Genomic DNA, 19,227 nt, shown 5'->3' on the forward strand with positions numbered 1-19,227 from the left:
TGGTAGACTATGCTCCAAAATTTGGCCGTCCCTCTATAGTTATATAGATACAAAAAAAAGTGGCTAAGGTACTTGGAAACCTCTGACGGAAGAGGGGCTGCCATGGCAATCCTTGCTCTCCCTCTAGTTGTCTCCTTTCTAAAACCCAAAACCGGTAGTTTCTGCTTCCTCCCTCTTCCCGGCAGGTCAAGCCCGAGCTGCTTAGGCTTGAATCGCCGCCAGTTCATCAGAACCACTGTCTCTGCAATCAGCACCTCTCCAGTTCAACAACATTCGTCAGCTGGCCCTAACAATGAGCCTCAAAAAGCTTCCGTCCCCACGTTTCAACAAGCCATTCAGAGACTTCAGGTCAAATTCCTAGTATTGCTTCAGTTAATTAGGAAACCACTACTCCCCATTTCCTTTTTTTTTTTTTTTCATTGCATAAATTTTGTAGGAATATTGGGCTTCGGTTGGTTGTGCGGTAATGCAGTGCAGCAACACAGAGGTAAACGTTCAAGGACTGCTTCCACTAGATAATGTCTATTTCTTCCTTTCTTACCTATTGGATGCAAATTACTTGTGCGCTGTTTGAGTCTCTGGCTATGTCGAGCAGGTTGGAGCTGGCACTATGAATCCTCTGACCTTCTTAAGGGTTCTCGGTCCAGAACCATGGAATGTTGCGTAAGTATACTTGAGATGCAAGCTTATTTGAAGTTTCCTGCATCCTTTTTTTTCCCCTTTTTTCATCAGTAAATGACATAAAGTTGCTTGGTACAGTAACTTAAAGCGAGTAAATACTTGCCAAGGGGTGTTGGTTTACTGCACACAAATAACTCCGTTTAGTTTTGGTGCCTGGCTCATCTGTTGCTCTGTCAAAAATTATTGTTGAATTATGTAATTGATTTGTCTACAATTCTCTGAATTTGAATTAATTCTATTTGTTTTCTGGTCTACTGTATTGATTGGTGAAGATAGTTTTGTGAAGCTCGCTTTGTAACTGCTTATTTGAGAGTTTCTGATGTCAGGTATGTGGAGCCTAGTATCCGCCCAGATGATAGTCGTTATGGGGAAAACCCAAACAGGCTTCAACGCCACACACAATTTCAGGTTAAAGCGAGGTTAAATTGGAGTTGATTAATGGGAGTTTCTTTTGGAATTGAATTTTATATATATATATATATATATATATATTTTTTTTTTTTTTTTCCATTTCAGGTTATACTAAAACCTGATCCTGGAAATTCACAAGACCTTTTTATTCGAAGCCTATCAGCTTTAGGTAGGAACTTTTACCTTTACTCTGTGTTACTCTATGTTGTATCGCATAGATCATAGGTTATGTTTACTTGGATGAACTAGGAGTTGCAACATGTCATAACAAATAGCAGGGTTCTGTGGATCACGTACAATGCTGTTCATTGTGGAATTTCATCTTCATTCTTCTGTTAGCCTTCTTTTCCCTGTTTTCTTTTGATAGAGGCTTCATCATTTGTTTATGACAGGTATTGATGTTAGTGAACATGATATACGATTTGTGGAGGACAATTGGGAGAGCCCAGTAATATCATCTTTCAAATAGACAATTGCATATTTTATTATTTTTATTTAATCTTGTTTATTGCCATTTGGTGACATGGAAATTGACTTTTTTTCACATTGAATGCTTTTAGGTTCTTGGTGCTTGGGGTTTAGGCTGGGAAATCTGGATGGACGGGATGGAGATCACTCAGTTCACCTACTTTCAGCAGGTTCTCACTGCATTTGCAGTTCATTAAAGATTTTGGTTTTTTCCTTTTTTTGAGTTATGTTTCTGTTTTGGGATTTAATACTCTATAGGTAACTTGGTGTGATATTTTTCCCAGTGAGTTTGAATCTAGGTTCGGGATGATTAGTTTTCTGGGTTGATGTAGAACTTAATCTTTTCCATGATTTATGGAGTTTTTGTGCTGCTTCCCTTTTATATTTTGGTGTTCTCTCTCTCTCTCTCTCTCTCTCTCATTAGGCTGGAAGTCTTCAATTGTCACCAATATCTGTTGAAATCACTTATGGCCTTGAGCGCATACTAATGTTGCTTCAGGTCAACTTTCTGTCCTTTATGTCCTCCTTCTTTCTTTATTTTTGTAGATTTGTAACCTTAGCTGAACTTCACCATTAATTGGCAGGGAGTTGATCATTTTAAGAAAATTCAGTATGCTGATGGAATTACATACGGAGAGTTGTTCCTAGAAAATGAGTAAATGAACTTTTTTTTTTCTCATAAACCTCATTTTCACTTGGATTGCATGTTGTACATATTATTCTTTTCAGAATGTGCTGCTGCCAGGGGTGACACCAGAAAAAATTGTTTGGGGGTGCGATTTTTTTTTTTTTTTTGAAACTTTGGGGGCGCAGAATATAATTTTATATATTTTTAGGGATCTAAATGTAATTTTTCGTAAGCAACCTTTTTTTTATATAAAAAAAAATTTTCTTGGGTGTGCTGTGCCCCCTCAAGGCTCCACTAGTTCCGCCCCTGGCTGCTGCTTTAATGCGTTTTCCCGTATCTAGGTACATAAAAAGCGCAAACCATGAATATATTACAGTTCTGTTTCAGGAAGGAAATGAGTGCATATTATTTAGAACACGCTAGTGTTCATCATCTTCAAAAGCACTTCGACTTTTTTGAGGAAGAAGCACGTTCCTTGCTTGCTTCAGGCCTTGCCATCCCTGCGTATGTTTGAGAACCTTTAGTTTGTTTTCGTTCTGTATTATTCAGATTATATTCTGTGTTTTCTTAAAGTTGATGTTGCTCAACATGCTAGGTATGATCAGCTTCTGAAGACATCTCATGCTTTCAACATCTTAGATGCTAGAGGTTTTGTTGGGGTAACTGAGCGTGCTCGTTATTTTGGTCGAATGCGTAGGTGAGCTTACCTTTCCAAATTATTCCACTGTGCCAGTTAGAAACTTCCCTTTATTAGAAAGAGCAGTAATCTTTTTATATGAAAAATTAAAACGAAGATGAGAAAATTTTATTTGTACTCTAAATGCCTAAAATCTAATGCTGGTCATTTAGATTGTCATATTCTGGCATTTTGATATTAACATTTTAAACTGACATATAATTTTTCAAAAAACGTAAAAATAAATATAAAAAATAAAATTGACTCTGCAACAATTGTAGAAAATATTTTGTTTGGCACAAAACTGTTTATAAACCAGTACCATCTTGGTGCTTGCTTGTTTCTCTTTGATTGTCATCAGTTTAGCTCGACAATGTGCCCAACTCTGGTTAAAGACAAGAGAGTCTCTTGGACATCCACTGGGTACTGTTTCTGGAACCAATCATCTTGTATGTCCTAAAGACATTTTGGAGGCAGCAGTCAAAAAGGTTTGTTCACCATCCACCCTAGTGACACACAGACCTGTACCAGCGAAAACGGATCTGCATTTCTTTCCCTTATCCCTACGGGTTAATATTTTCTAGCATAGTATTATTATGAATTCCTTGCAGATAAAACTATCGTGCTTCTATTTCCTCGTGAATATATGGTTTTTCAAAACTTTAAATTTTATGAAAATTCTTAATTACTTATTTATATAACAGGTGCATGACAACCCAAGATCATTTGTTCTTGAAATTGGAACGGAAGAAATGCCTCCCCATGATGTAGATCATGCGAGTCAGCAAGTATGATATGGTTCCATTGGAAGCACGTGACATGTTACTTTCTCCAATCTATGCTTTATGGCTTTTTCTCGTCATTCTTGATTAAATGCATTTGCTATTTTTTGTTCTAAACTATTTCCTTGGTTTGTACTCAAATCTTTATTTTTTGCTTGATACTTTATTCAATATGTAGCATGGCCTGCTGTACTAATCAATGGTTATAAACTTCTAATCTAATGGTCGTTTGCTAACTCTGCTTGCTGCTTATTACAGCTTAAAGATTTGGTGTTACAATTACTAGAAAAACAAAGATTGAGCCATGGTAAAGTGCAAGCTTTTGGCACTCCTCGCCGATTAGTGGTATAACTATTGTTGCTACCTCTCTTTGTGTCCTGTTGACAATTGCTAGATCTTTTATGCGGATGGTGTTCCTGGCTATGATAATTGGGTATTCTTGTATGCTATTATGGTATTAAGTTAGTGTCCAACTTGGAGCTATGCACTTAGTATCAAGTAGTTTGCTGTATCACTAAATATTCATAGTAATGCGATTCACCAGCCATATGATATATAACACAATTATTCCTTGCTATGTATTCTTATGGAAAAGAGAGTTTAGTTTTGATTTTAACCTACTTAGCTAATCATGTAGAATGATGCTTCATATGTTCTCATAGACTTTGCCACATGGGAACCTTATTCCTTACCATTACCTATGCAAACTTTTCTGTGAAGAATTGTTTTTCAGTTAGTTACTTGTGGGTTATATAAAGCTGTTTCGCTATGGTAGCACCTGTTGAAAAATTGAGAATTTGTGTACAAAATTCTTTTACTTTATCTGTCCTTCTCATTTGGTGGAAATCTGAATGTTTATAACATTAGCTGGTCTTGCATTTCCAGGTTTGTGTTGAGAATCTTTGCACTAAGCAAGCAGGGAATGAAGTTGAAGTTCGAGGGCCTCCTGTCCTGAAGGCTTTTGATGAACAAGGAAATCCTACTAAGGTTTTTCCTATTTGCTATATTTTACCATGTAGATTTGAAGCTAATCTGTATTCGTGTTGTGTGCTTTTCTTGTCTGTTAATAAATTTGTTACCTATAGAAAACACAAGAGGAAATAAGCTTTTGGAATGTAGCATTCTCATTATAATTATAATGCTTCTTTTTTTGAATTTTCTTTTCCTTTTCCTTCAATGAAATAGGTTGTATATTTTTTATTCATTGTGACTAGCCGAATAACATTTAGCTTGTTATTTCATGTCAGGCTGCTGAGGGCTTTTGCCGTAGGTACAATGTACCATTGGACTCGATATTTAGAAAGGTCGATGGTGAGTCTGCCTAAGTACATGCATAAATATTAGTTCGAATCCAAAAATTTCTCCATATTTGCTTTTGACAGGTTTGCATTGTGCTGTGCAGTTTCACTGTTTGGATTTTGTGGGCTTAGTTTGTACTTTGTGCCATGTTATATTTGACAACTCTGTACCATGTTATTGGACGCTGTTCAGTCATCCTACTCTTTCCCAATAAGCTGTGTTTTCTCTGTTCTAATTTTGTTTGATTAACTTGAAAATGTTTCTTATATTTTATCCTCTCATAGTGTAGTCAATCACATCACTCACCTACCATTCATTAGTTCATTGTTGTGCTCTTCTTAATGATGTCCATGTTTGTTGATTTTTGCATCCATAGCTTGAATTTTTATTTTTTTTTCCATATATCAGATGTCAGTGTGTTTAGAAAGGAATACAGAGCTGTTTCAAAGGGAACAAAAGACTTCAGGAAATTTCCTAGTGGAATTTGTTCTTTCTTTCTTTTCCTTTTTCTTTTTTTTTTTTTTTTTTTTTTTTTTTTTGGGGGGGGGGGGGGGGGGGGGGGGAGGGGGTTGGGGGTGGGGGGATTATTTCGAAAGAAAGGAATTGGTTTAATGGGACAGAAAATTTAGTGTCCATTCTAGACAAAAGTCACTCAAATGGTCCAATTTCTTTTCTTTGCAGGGAAAACAGAATATGTTTATGTCCGTGTGACAGAGGCTGCTCGACTTGCTTTAGAGGTTCTAAATATGATCTCTTTTTTGAGTTGTCTGAGTGGGTCTTAGCATGTGTTGGATTTTGCGTATAGTACTCTCATATAGAGAATGAGATGGTTGGTTTTTGAAAACTTTTATCCCTTTTGTTTGGCATGGGTCTATTGCTGTTTATATTTTCTGAACCTTTTTGTTATGAACAATTCAGATTCCTTAAAAGTACAGATAAGAGTTAAGGGGAGGTTCTGTGGGAGAGGATGGAGTTGAATATTTTTATGGCATTACAATTCTTTCTGAAGATTTTTGAAACTAGATACAAGCTAATTCGGAAGAAGAGAGAAATTAAAAATACATATAAGAGTCAGGCTAATCCACATGTTACTCTCATTTGGTTTACAATTTCTCCCTTTCTTTGCACTAATGTTATTTCTTATGTTGTGTTAGATTTTATCTGAAGATTTGCCAGTTACCATCAGTAAAATATCATTCCCAAAGTCCATGCGCTGGAACTCTCAGGTATGCATGGTTGATTTCTATTCAGAGGTCTTCAATTCTTTATGAAATTTTTTTGGGAAGAATATAGCTGTGAAAATACACCTTGCAGTTTGCAATGTATTTACTTATTTTTCCAATATGTTGAACTTTTATTGCCATATAGGTTATGTTCAGCAGGCCAATCCGTTGGATTATGGCCTTACATGGAGATGTAGTTGTTCCATTTTTGTTTGCTGGAGTTTTAAGGTATTTATAATTACTGATGTTCATCTCTCTCTCTCTCTCTCTCTCTCTCTCTCTCTCCGATCTGCTTTCATAGTTGCATGTCCAATAAACTGGCTTAACTTCGGCTGGGGTAATGCTGTACAAATTATTGAGATAATGACCCGCCTGGAGTAGAATCTTTATTTTTCAAGTGGAAATTAGTGTGGTGTTAACATTTTTTTTGAACATCATATAGTAACTGGATTAGCTGGATTTGTTTTTGTCTCACCAAATGTTAAAGTTTTTTTACTGCCTATTTCTTCTGTGTCTTAAACCTTTGTCGTGTAGAATGAGCAGCTAATTGGCAGTTTATAAGTTGAGAAGCCAGGACTGCCGAAAGCCAAATCCCAATCTAAATCCAAAACTAGGAACAATCTTATTTGTAATTGGTAGGAAAGGACTAAGCTACATTAACATTTTCAAAGCTTATAATAGCACATTATGAATCTCATTATCCATAAATACCAAGCTGTTTTCTTAGAGTAAGGTATCTTGTTTTCAATTGGTGTTTTCAACTGCTTGCCTATTTGGGCTATGAACATGACATCACTTTATGACATCCACAAATGTGATAATCAATACATGAGAAATGACAGAAGTACTAACTTCCCTGTATTGGCTCATGAATGGGACACCTTTGTAGTTGTAATAATTGTGATATTCTGCATAAACAAGTCACCTGGAACAAATTCTTAAAGCACCTTTCCTGGAAGGGTCAAAGCAATCAATACTCAATACTTCTGCTTGAGAAGAGTGATCCATAAACTTTATGCATCTAATTATCTTTATCTGCTTCAACTCTTTTTATGTAAAAGGTGCATCCTTTAATTAAAAATTTGCTGTTGCTAATGTAGTGGAAACATATCTTATGGCCTTCGCAATACCCCTTCAGCTACTATTCAGGTTTGTATGAGAAGTACCTCCATAATAAAAAGTTCATCTCTCATTAGTTTGACTTGCAATATATATATATATATATATATATATATAGTAATCATTTATTATTATGTTAAAAAGTTTACATTGTTGCTTCCTAGAAGCAATGGGGTGTCCTTGAGAGGTATTTTGGAGGAGGTTTTCCAATGTTCCGTTGGTATATCATTTCCCACGGAAGAGATGAATGAATATTTTTTAGACCTCTGTCAAATTTTTTACGTTTAATTGTATATGCATTATCTTGGTTATCCACTAATATGTATAATATCTTTTACTGTAGTGTTTCATTCATGACTGCAAAATTTTCACAGGTTGAAAGTGCAGAATCTTATACGAGTATAATGCAAAATGCTGGAATTCATATTGAAATAGAGGTATCAGAATTGATGTGTTACATCTTATTTTGTTTTTCCTCCTGCTTTAATAATAGTTTTATACTAAGTACCTAACTGGAGCAAAAATTTAATTTCCTCTCAGGAACGAAAGAAAAGAATAGTGGAGCGCTCCAAAGAACTAGCAAAAAGTGTCAATGGACATGTACTTATTAAAGAAAGCTTACTTAATGAGGTAACTGTTTTCTCTTTACTTGGAATTTGTTAAGAATAAGCATGCATTTAAACTCTCTGCATAATTGCTTTAGGTTGTAAATCTTGTTGAGGCACCAGTTCCAGTACTTGGGAAGTTTAGAGAGTCCTTCTTAGAGCTCCCAGATGATCTTCTAACAATGGTATGCTGTTTGACCTCAAAGGCTTGATTGCAATTGTCATTTTTGGCTCTTTGTGGTGCTCTGTAATGTAATCTTGTTTAATAAGTGAAGATTCAATGCTAATTTGGTGTATGCATTGTTTGTATTGATAAACTGCAAACTGAGATCATTGAAGATCTAACATCATATTCCAACTGATAAGCAAGCATTTCGGAGCTTCCTTATTTGTTATTCCTATATTTTTTGTGGGATTCACAAAACAAAGTTTTGTGTTTTCGATGACTTTCCAAGCAGCAATTTTTTCTAAACTGGATTTTAACTATGACATTGTGTCAGAGGCACTATCAATATTTAGTATTAAAACTTGTGGGATTAATTGTGGAGGTCTTAGATGAATAGACCCTGATCCCAGGAAGAAGAAAAAAGTCCAGTAAAGTATCTTTGCATTTCTGAATTGATGATAAAATTAAAGCAAGCATACCATTATTAAAGCTGGCAATGTTAATTGCAAGGAGAATTGATGAGTTCAATTTTAGCCTTGTGAGCCAAATGCAACAACTTGGTCATGTCTTGCTTCCACAAGCCATGATTTCTGAGTTTGGGTTCTATTGCAGTGTGCAAACGGTAAATATGATGTAAAGATGTTTCATGCTTCGATTAAGTGTGCAACGAGTTGTAACTATGCACGGTGTTTTGCAGGTCATGCAGAAGCACCAAAAGTATTTTGCTGTAATTGATGGTAGTGGAAAGCTTCTGCCACACTTTATTGCCGTGAGATGTGCTTACCAGTTACGAATTTTCAACTTTGTTGTTCCTTACACATCATTAGGTGACATTATTTTCCCTGTAGGTGGCTAATGGAGCAATTGATGAAAGCATTGTAAGCAAAGGGAATGAAGCCGTGCTCAGGTAATTATGGGTCTCTCTAATGACTAGGTATTTCTTTTCCAAGGGTAAGGACACACCATTGTGGATTTCTAAGCACCTTAGCCTTATTTGACTGAGAATTTTCCTTATATATGCTTTAGTTAATTGTTGTATATAATTTGTATTGCAAGAGACTTGCCATTTTATCTGTGCAGAGCTCGTTACGAAGATGCAAAATTTTTCTATGAGATGGACACACGTAAAAACTTTTCAGAATTCCGGAGTCAACTAAAAGGGATTCTTTTTCATGTAAGTTATTTATGTTGCATGTAAAGGAAAGAGTTATGGATATTAAGAATCCTGGAATTTCTAAATCCTCTCTTTCAAATTGTGAAGCTCAGAATGTAAACATTATTTTGCATTTTGAAGTTTATATATTTTTTAAAGAAAATGTCAATAGGATAATTTTTTATAAGATTGTTTAAACATTTCTATCTTGTTCTGATAATATCATCATAATATTGTTTTTTTTTTTTTTACCTTTTTCTTTTAACTGCTTAAAAAAATTATGGTTTGCGAAAAGCCAAAAAATCTAGCTTTTCCAAAATTGTCATTTGCTTGGACTTAAATATTTGCCAAAAGCAGCTCAAATGCAATAAACGGGCATTTTCTGACAAATGGACACTATAAAATCTCTAATAGCTTTTGTGTTTGTGTTTGATAAAACAGGACAAGCTCGGAACAATGTTTGACAAGATGATGCGCGTTGAAAACATGGTGACCAAACTGAGTTTACAGTTGGGTATCAAGGAAGATATGCTTCAGATTGTCCGCGATGCTGCATCGCTTGCTATGTCAGATCTGGCTACAGCAGTTGTCACAGAATTCACTTCCCTCTCTGGGATAATGGCACGCCATTATGCTCTTAGAGATGGCTACTCAGAGCAGGTCCTTGAATTCCCTCTTAATGTATCTGCTGCTTCTATTTATTGTTAGAAACAGTCTTCTAGCTGTGTGAGAGGAAGTTGCTTACATCTAATCCTCCCCAAAGTTTGTGGGAAACGTTAACCATTTGTCTGCTGTATTCTTCTTGAAGTTTAACCATGTGTGTTTCCTTTTTTTTTTTTTTTGTGCTTATTGTTGTTGCAGATTGCAGAGTCCTTGTTAGAAATCATGCTTCCCAGATTTTCTGGAGATGTACTTCCAAAAACTGATGTTGGAATGGTTTTGGCAGTTGCTGACAGGTGAAATTAAAGTCATGACTGACAACATTGCTTCTGTATCTTTTCTATAGCGAATTATTTAAGTATTTTTATATTAGGCCTCCATGCTATTCTGGACTGGTGTTTTTCTTGTAAATAGACATTTTTTCTGCCATTGATTGGTAAAGTCATTAGCAAACAGCTGGGAGAGGTGGAAAGCTTATGCAAGTATAATTATCCTCTTATGTACAACTAAAAAACTAAATATAATTGTCAAATATTATTTCTAGCCAGTTTACTTTCACACGATATGCGCATATGAATCACACTAAAAAACTTAATATAATCCTCTTATTGCTAAATTCATTATGAATGACTCTAATAGCTTAAGAACTGAAATATGTACATTAACATCTAACCTAATGCCCAGATATGCACATAAGCATGTTGGGAGTGTGTGTGAGGACATTAGTTATCTGAAATACAGTTCTCTTGCAAACTATAACGATCTCTTTTGTGGGGTATTCATTTGAATGTTATCTTCAGATTAGACAGCCTCGTTGGCTTATTTGCTGCTGGTTGTCAGCCTAGTTCCACTAATGATCCATTTGGACTGCGAAGAATTTCTTATGGTCTAGTAAGTTAATTGATCATCAGTCATGCAGCTTTTAGGATCAACAAGTGCTTTTTTTTTTTTTTTTTTTTTTTTTTTTCTAATGCTGCGTTCTTTGTTTAGGTCCAAATATTGGTGGAAAAGGATAAAAATTTAGATTTGGTTCAAGCTTTAAGAGTTGCAGCTGATGTCCAACCTTTTGAAGTGGATGGCCATGTGATAGATGATGTAAGAAAAAATTGCTCGTGAATTACTATGAAAACTTTGTTTCTATTTTGTTTTCACTGCTGCCAAGTCTATTGTCTTGGCCATGATGCTTTGCCTCTCTTGTTCAAGTTGTAACTTTCATATAAGGGGGGAAAAAAAAAGAATGGAACTCACATGCAACCAACTGATAAAAAAGAAGAAAAAGAAGATTAAAAAATTCGATTCTTGCAATGGATTAATAAAGTTTTGTTGGAAGTTTTCTTCAAGAGAGAAGAGGCACACAAGAAGTGGTTCTTAAAATATTCCAGTCTTCAGGTCATGAAAAACAAGAAAGCTGAAGCTCTTTTTCTCAGCATCCTCTGCCCTTAACTGCAAATGCCCTAGCATTCTTCTCTGACTAGTGACTGCAACTTCTAAGAACACAAGATTGTAGCATTCTTCACAACGTTCGTTCCTCCAGACTTCCATAAAACCGCACTGTTAATGAAAGAAACATGCAATATGTATAGCGGTGGCAGTTGATATTGGATTACCTTACTTGCACCTTTGACTGTTTGCTATATATATGCCAATTGAATGTGATGATTGTAATCTTCTTTCAGGTATATGCATTTGTTACTCGAAGATTAGAGCAGTATCTGGTAAGTGTGCTTTTGACATCAAAGAGTGCTTAATCAGTTTATAAAAGATGCTGTTTTCTGCTTGATTTTATTATAGAACTATAGAAAAAAATTATTAAAGTTTACATTACTGTTGGGTTATAAAATTGTGAAAAGAATGGTAAGAAACCCAAAAAGAAAAATTAAAGTTTACATTATCAAAATTGTGTGAAGCGCATCCCCCCAACAAGATAGGTTAAAGGGGAAGTAAAATATGCAAATATATAAAAGAAAAAAGAGTAAATCTAAAATAAAATATTGGTGTTGAATCAAAGGTATTAGAGTTGTAAGATATTAAGAACACGGTATTAGGGTGAACCTTCTATTTCTTCCAAAAAAAGATGCCAAAAAGATTTTAAGTAAAAGCGAATTATTAGATAGATCTCTAAGATTGCTGGTTTTCTGATTTTTCACACCTGACTGGTAGTTATCTGCATTGGTCTTTTCCCTGTCAGACCATCTTACCTCTTTTTATCTCATAGTTTCTTGTCATGTAACTCATGCAACTTAAAAGACTATTTACCTACTGTTACATAATGATATTGGTCAAGATTTTAACTTCCTCTTATAAAGAAGTGACTGACATTCTAGTATATTTTATTCATATTGACTGTTTACAGTTTGACAAGGGAATAAGTCCAGAAATTGTTCGTTCTGTACTTGCTGAGCGTGCAACCTTGCCTTGTCTGGCAGCAAAGACGGCATATAATGTAAATGGCTTGCTTCTTTTACTCTTCCCTCTAAAATGTTTTTGAGTCAATGTTGGTTAGAGTGCTGAAATTTGTGCTATTGAACATTTGGAGTGAATATCTTTTTCAGCATTAAATGGCTGTGGAAATATAGGAACAAAAAAAATATTCTGTCGTTCTTCTGATGTTCTTGAATGGTTTTTATGATGATTTAAAATTGGTTCCAGATGGAAACGTTGTCAAGAGGCAACCTTTTCCCTAAGGTTGTTGAAGCTTATTCTCGTCCAACAAGAATTGTTCGTGGAAAGGATGTGGTCTCTAATATGGAGGTAAATTCCTGAAAGTAGAAATGTCAGTTTTTAATACAACCCCGAATCATCTGGCTTGTGAGGCTTTTTAAAGTCTAGGATAACTTGGTTTGGTTGTGTAAAAAAAAATTTAGGAGCAGGAATTTGTTAATAAATTTTCAGTGCATAACAAATAAAGTAATGATTGAGAATAGAGATGATACAGTTTTATTAAATAAACAATGACCTCTTCATTTAAAAGGGAAGATATTTTTGAAAACTGCAAGAGTGAGGTAAATCTCACTTATTCATTATGTAACTTGTTCATTGTTTAATCAGGTGGACGAGGCTGCATTGGAGACAGCTGAAGAGAGAGCTTTATGGAGCATTTTCTTGTCCATACAAAGCAAAATTCATCCTGGTACAAAAATTTTCTCGGTTATATTATTATTCTACTTTAACTGGAAATTGACAAACCTTTGTTACAGGCATTGAGGTGGCTGAGTTTATGGAACTATCTTCGGAACTAATACGCCCACTCGAGGATTTCTTCAACAATGTCTTTGTCATGGTGGTATGTTTTTACAGAACTCACTTATTATGCCACTAATGTCCTATATCCACTACCAGAAATTACAACTTGGAACATAATGGTGTTCCTTGAATATCTGACACGATTTTAACTGCACAATGCGATGGCGAATCTGCATTTTTTACACTTAATTCTCTTTTTATTGTATGATTGATGAGCTATTACTTAACATCTGCGTTGCCTGCAAACAGGAAGATGAAAGAATCAGGAATAACCGGCTGGCTTTGCTGAAAAAAATTGCAGATCTGCCAAGAGGCATAGCAGATTTCTCAATTTTGCCAGGATTTTAGATTTTGTCAACCATCCATATAGTCATTTATTAATAAAGCAAATTATTAAGAGAAAAAGGTAGGTTAAGGGGGAGTAGAAGATGAAGCATAAAACTCCATGGTGTTCTGAGGCTTGTAAAATTTGTCACATTTATCTTCGATAGAATTAATTTATCTAATAGTTTCCTCTCCTTAGAATGTTTGTAATGTGTAGAAGAATAAATTACAATTTTGTCACTTTAAAAGAGTCGCAACTGGTGGATCCTGACCCATGTCTTGAACATTTTATCTTTATTTATTCTCTCATATTGATCTTTAACAAGTTGGGTAAAGGTCAATTTAGTGAAGAGGAACAGTTGCACAGGACCTGTGGTTTTGCTTTGGAAGCTGGAGCAAGTAGCTGGTGAGTTCCCGTGCCCTTGAACTGGTAACTCATCCCTTAGCGTATAAGCAACAGCAAAAAGAAAGATGTCCGTCTCAAACATAGCATGTCAGAAGATGGTAGTTGTCACTTGTGAGGCCATCTCCTGTATTTTTCTTCTTCTGGTTCCCACTATCATCTTCTGGCATGTGGGGCTGAGAAGAGAACCAACTTTGTTGTGACCTGCACCTGCAATGGACATGCTACTATCTTCCACTGCAATATCTAAAGTGTCTAAATTCTCTTTTTTTGAGGAAATTCAGGAAAGCAGATGGAGAAGCGCTTCTGTAATAAGTGTCTGTTATGTGGAGGAATTTGGTAAAATCCTTTGCGTCAGCCGAACCAAGGGAAGGAATGGGTGAATGGCCTTCGTCTTCCCTTTTTCTGCCAATCCTCCTAACCTATTGCCTATGACTCTATGGTAATAATGGGATTTTGAAGACTATTTCATTATATATTTTGGAAGCTGTTTTGGACATTTTGAATGTTTTTTTTTTTTTTTCTTTTTCCTTTTTTATGCATTATCCTTCTGTGCTTATTGGGCGCGATGAACTTTTGTCAAAAACTACCAAACATAAAACCATTTTTCGGTTTATTTAGTTTAAGTGGTGTTCAAACCTGGACTTTAGGATTTACGATTAATCCAATACCAGTATAAATATTTTTTCAGTATTGTATGACTTTTATTTTAAAAATATCATATTGAATTTTTATGATATTTAGTAAAACTTCTTCATGATTTAACTTTTTTTTTCTAACTTAATCAAATAAACATGTCAACAAAAAATAATAATATATTTCAGTGATGTAAAAAAATCCTTTTGTGTATTGTTTGGTGGATGGTAAGTGATTAGGAAAATATAGTTCTCCGGAAACTTACAATTTCATTTTTGGTTTGATTTATATTATTAATTCAACTTTTGGTACTTCCATAAATATTTGGTTTCTGTTTTAGATCATTTCGATAGATTCAGTTTAATTTTTGGGCAAAATTTATTTGGGTCATCTCATAAATCAAAATTGAATCGATTTACTGAAGATTCAAACCAAAAACTGAATTATATGTATGTTAGATTTTTTTTGGTTCTAACCGGCGCACCCTTGCCACGTCCCCATCCCCAAGATGGCATATCCGTAAATTGCGCAAAAAATGAGCACCAAAGTGAACACTGTCTCGAATATCGACCAAAAAATATCAATATTATATAGTCTCACACCAAACCACACGAGCTCCATAGAGAGCATCAAGAAGCAACTGCAACAACAAGTCGAAGTAAAATAAATCCCGAGCATATCAAATTAGGTTTCACTCTCTTCCATTGCGGCTAGGGTTTTTTCCTCTCTCTTAACTTTTTCTCTTTCTTTCTGTCTCTGTCTAATCGATTTCGCTGTTATTAACAGATCTGTATATTTAGATGATGGAGCTTTTGCTAAGTTAAGGTTTCCTGGTCGCTTAGAATCGTTGAGAATTTGAGGGTATTATTGTTGGCTGGTGGTTTCATTCGAAATGGCGACCATGAACCCTTTTGATTTGTTGGGTGATGATGATGCGGAAGATCCGTTGCAGCTGGTCGCAGTTCAGCAGCACAAGGTCGCTGCCATCTCCGCCGCTGCGCCTAAGAAAGTTCAGTCTCAACCTCAAACCAAGCAGGTGGCTCAGTCTCAGCCTCAAGCTAAGCTGCCGGCCAAGCTCCCCTCCAAGCCTCTACCTCCGGCTGAGGCTGGTAAGCTTTCTTGACTTGTTTCAGTCTCTTACTTGCTGATGTTTGCTTATGGGGAATAATTTTTCCGAGTTTCACTTCTTTATGGTGTTTTTTTCGAGTGACATGACATGTGTTTGTATAAGACCGTGTCGTTTTGTAGGGTGTCGTCAGATTTACTTCACTGTCTTATTGCAAGTGATTGCATAGACTTGCACGCGTAAATTCATGGGAAAGTATTTGCTTTTATGCAGAGATCGTACCTTTTGGTTGGTTGTGTTGCTATGCCCCCAAATTTCAAAAATTTTGCATCTTCTCTTATACAATGAAACTGAACTTTGCTTCTCTGTCTAGCTAAGTTATTCTATTGTAAGGCGGCCACTTCAAATTATTTGGTAGTATCAAGTATTGTTCAATCTTCTGAGAAATGTCAGATTGATGTTATTATAAGAACGCCTGTTCTTAGGTGAACTATAAGTTTTCCTGGTATATACTACATCAATCTTTTTGTTAATTTCACCATGATATTTGGTAGATCATGTAGAAGTGGAACTTGAGCAATAAAAACTATAATTCTATGGCCTCATACTCCATACTAATGAAAACAATCACATCAGGTAAAACACAATGTTATAATTCATGCTTAACTTTGTATTTATCCTTCTTAATTTCATTCATTTTTATGGCCTTCTACTGGTTCATTCTCTGCGCTGATTTCAATTTATTTTCACTTCCATAGTAAGGGAATCAAAGAATGAATCTGGTCGTGGGGGAGGTCGCGGTGGTGGGCGTGGTTATGGGCGAGGGCGTGGTGGATACAGGAGGGACTCTTCCAACAATGAGAATTCATTCAGCAATGCTGCTGTGCCTGCTGATCAAGGAGCCCCTGAAGATGGAGATACTGCGAAGTCCTTTGAAAGGCATGGATATAGTGGGCCTCGAGTTGGTTTCCGTGGTGGACGCCATGGTGGTTTCACTAATGGAGAAGTTGGTGATGGAGAACGTCCTCGTCGGCCATTTGAGCGCCGTAGTGGAACTGGACGCGGGTGGATATTCATATTAATATTTTTACTTTCAATCTGTGCCTGTGTTTTTTCATTTAATTCGGACTTATTTCTAACTGCAGAAATGAGATCAAACGAGAGGGCTCTGGTCGTGGGAACTGGGGAACTCAGAATGATGAAATTACTCAGTGAGTGCCCTGTTATTAACCCGAAGCTTTTCGTAAATAAATTAAAGCATTTTAATATTTGCTAACTTTTTTGGGGGGGAGTTGTTAATTTTTTATTTTTGCTTGTTAGGGCGTCTGAGGAAGTTATCAATGAGGGTGAGAAAAATTTGGGTGATGAGAAGCCTGTGGGAGAGGATGAAGCAGGAGATGGAAATAAGGAGAGCTCTGCTAATGATCCTGAAGAGAAGAAACCACAAGAGAAGGTGAATACTTTTATGTTATATTAAAGAGATGTTTTTGTTTTTGTTTGTATTACCTTTTTATTTTTGGCTTTGTTCTAGGGATACTACCTACAGAATTGATTTTTTTAACATTTCCTATGTCTCATTTATTCAAATTGGTTGTTACTGAGGATGAAATCTTTACCATTTAGGATATATTAGGTGCTTTCATTCAAACTCTGAACAATCATGGAAATTTGGATTATTGTTATCTTCATGGCTTCTCTAGGGTGGAAATTCAACTGGCTTCTCTAAGACCTTCTACTGCCTAAACTTCTCTGAATTGGGCTGTCTGAGGTTTCTTATTCAGATTAGCCTGTTGAATTTACTGATCGACTATCTTTACAAGTATTGGACTGTTGTTGTGGAGCTGTGCTGCTGTCTAGAAGTCTTCTAGGATGTTTTAGCAGTTCTTGGAAATTTGTAGCCAGATTAATTAGCATGCTTTATGTTTATGAAAGAATGTATTCTATATGAGCTCCAATTCTCTGAAGATGTGATTGCCTGATTGTTAAGAGTGAAAGAGCAATCCAATTGTGGGACTCAGAATATTGAGGATCCAACTCCTTATTTGATCTCGTGTCAATGGGTGTCAGTAATTTGTTAAGGTTCAAAGTTTATGATTTTTGGTATTCTCTTTTCTCGCTATTTAGGAAATGACTCTGGAAGAGTACGAGAAGAAGTTGGAAGAGAAAAGGAGGGCCCTGCAGGCACTCAAAAAAGCTGAGGAAAGAAAGGTGGATGCTAAAGAGTTCGAATCAATGCTGCAGCTTTCAAGCAAGAAGGGCACAGATGATGTCTTTATTAAATTGGTGAAGCCTATAATGTGCCCTTTAAAGTTAGCAACCCATTGATTTTGTGAAGTCATCATTGACTAATTTTATTTTATTTTCTCAATTTTTAAGGGTTCTGATAAGGATAAGCGGAAAGAGGCATTTGACAAGGATGAGAAAGCTAAAAAGGTACGACCCTCTCTCTTTTCTTGTTCCTTGCCTATTTCTGACATTTTATTGCATGCCATTTTAAGTTCTGGGCTCTACCTGTATGGGCAACTGTCTGCTCTTTTGTCTTTTGGTAATTGTTTTAGGATTTTCTCCTCTCATATGTCAAGATCAAGGAATTGTTATCACTTATCACCACTTTCTCCAATGTAATTTCTTCCAGTGATCTTTCCACCTTTCAAGGATGTAAGATGTTTTCTTATATGTTATTTCATGTTTATCTCGCCGTGCTGTGATTCTCTTCAGCAATGTTCTAATGGTTTGAAACGGGAGAGTTAGTCATTGAGCTCGAGCTCATTTTGATCCACTGTACTACTGTGTCGACAAGGAATATGAACAATTATTCCCAAATTTTCATGGAGTCTTCTTGTTTGCTCTGGATGTTTTAGATGAACACCCCTCTCTCTCTCTCTCTCTCTCTCTCTCTCTTCCCCCAACTTTTTTCTCTTCTTTCGTCCCTCTCTCTCTCTCTCTCTCTCTCTCTCTCTCTCTCTCTGTCTCTGCGCGCACGCGTGTTATTTAAGGTAAAAAAAGCTCATCTCCTCTGTCTTTTTAACTATAGGGTTCTGTTAGTCTTAGCTGTAAGAAATGAATTTGCTGTGCTCATTGGTCTATATCCTATTTGTTTTTTCTCATTCTCATTTAAAGTAGAGATAAATATAAGTTTTTAATGTTCTCAATGTATAATTGAGATCGATGTGCTGATCAGAACATTTGAACTGTTCTTATGGCCGCAGTCTGTCACCATTAATGAGTTCTTGAAGCCTGCTGAAGGGGAAAGGTACTTCAATCCAGGTGGACGGGGCCGAGGCCGTGGCCGTGGTTCGAGAGGGTTTGGCAACACAGATGCAATGAGCAATGTGGTAGCCCCCTCCAGCACAGATGCAATGAGCAATGTGGTAGCCCCTTCCATAGAAGATCGCGGGGAGTTCCCAACCTTGGGTGGCAAGTGAGATTTCCCAGAACTGCACTTAAGCTCATGTTGGTCACCATTTTTGGGTTCTTTTTCCGTAAATCTTGGCAGGAAATTGACTAAAATAATGTGGTTTCCTGTATTAAAAAAAGAAAAAAAAAACTATTTAGTTTTATGCTTTAAATGTATATTTCAGACGTTTCATTTGAGTCTCCTTGAAATGTCATGATAGCATTTTGCTGTTTTGAGAATTTGGGCATATGAAATGGGCTAGCTATTATTATGACTTAGAAATTGTT

General features: G+C 36.0%; 2 protein-coding genes across 6 annotated transcripts; both read left to right on the forward strand.

Moving 5' to 3' along the window:
- The first annotated feature begins 18 nt into the window (after nucleotides 1–18).
- EDD1 (glycine-tRNA ligase) lies at nucleotides 19–14,340 on the forward strand. 5 transcript variants are annotated; one of them, XM_089721509.1, is made up of 36 exons: nucleotides 19–348; nucleotides 437–487; nucleotides 596–663; nucleotides 1,008–1,089; nucleotides 1,198–1,261; nucleotides 1,485–1,540; nucleotides 1,653–1,730; nucleotides 1,985–2,059; nucleotides 2,145–2,215; nucleotides 2,576–2,692; nucleotides 2,784–2,885; nucleotides 3,226–3,352; nucleotides 3,569–3,652; nucleotides 3,905–3,991; nucleotides 4,532–4,633; nucleotides 4,894–4,957; nucleotides 5,627–5,682; nucleotides 6,100–6,171; nucleotides 6,314–6,396; nucleotides 7,269–7,317; nucleotides 7,662–7,724; nucleotides 7,828–7,917; nucleotides 7,991–8,077; nucleotides 8,756–8,827; nucleotides 8,907–8,965; nucleotides 9,139–9,232; nucleotides 9,653–9,871; nucleotides 10,073–10,167; nucleotides 10,672–10,762; nucleotides 10,862–10,966; nucleotides 11,548–11,586; nucleotides 12,225–12,314; nucleotides 12,521–12,622; nucleotides 12,920–13,001; nucleotides 13,069–13,154; nucleotides 13,364–14,340. In XM_089721509.1, the coding sequence occupies exons 1-36, from the start codon at nucleotides 103–105 to the stop codon at nucleotides 13,460–13,462; spliced, it is 3,207 nt and encodes a 1,068-aa protein (XP_089577635.1). In that variant the 5' UTR covers nucleotides 19–102; the 3' UTR covers nucleotides 13,463–14,340. The 5 variants fall into 5 exon arrangements, with proteins under 5 accessions (XP_089577635.1, XP_089577636.1, XP_089577637.1 ...); XM_089721510.1 differs by having other exon boundaries at nucleotides 473–487; XM_089721511.1 differs by lacking the exons at nucleotides 19–348; nucleotides 437–487; nucleotides 596–663 and adding an exon at nucleotides 752–876.
- A 669-nt stretch (nucleotides 14,341–15,009) lies between these two features.
- On the forward strand, nucleotides 15,010–19,179 carry LOC105643227 (RGG repeats nuclear RNA binding protein A). Its single transcript, XM_012228320.4, has 8 exons — nucleotides 15,010–15,165; nucleotides 15,264–15,586; nucleotides 16,302–16,608; nucleotides 16,689–16,754; nucleotides 16,864–16,996; nucleotides 17,668–17,826; nucleotides 17,920–17,976; nucleotides 18,753–19,179. Exons 2-8 carry the CDS (start codon nucleotides 15,370–15,372, stop codon nucleotides 18,966–18,968), a joined length of 1,155 nt encoding a protein of 384 aa, XP_012083710.1. The 5' UTR covers nucleotides 15,010–15,165; nucleotides 15,264–15,369; the 3' UTR covers nucleotides 18,969–19,179.
- The last annotated feature ends 48 nt before the right edge of the window (nucleotides 19,180–19,227 follow it).

This window comes from Jatropha curcas, chromosome 5 (genome assembly GCF_041381405.1).
Source record: "Jatropha curcas cultivar XTBG-Jc1 chromosome 5, XTBG_Jcur_1.0, whole genome shotgun sequence".
NCBI lineage: Eukaryota > Viridiplantae > Streptophyta > Magnoliopsida > Malpighiales > Euphorbiaceae > Jatropha > Jatropha curcas.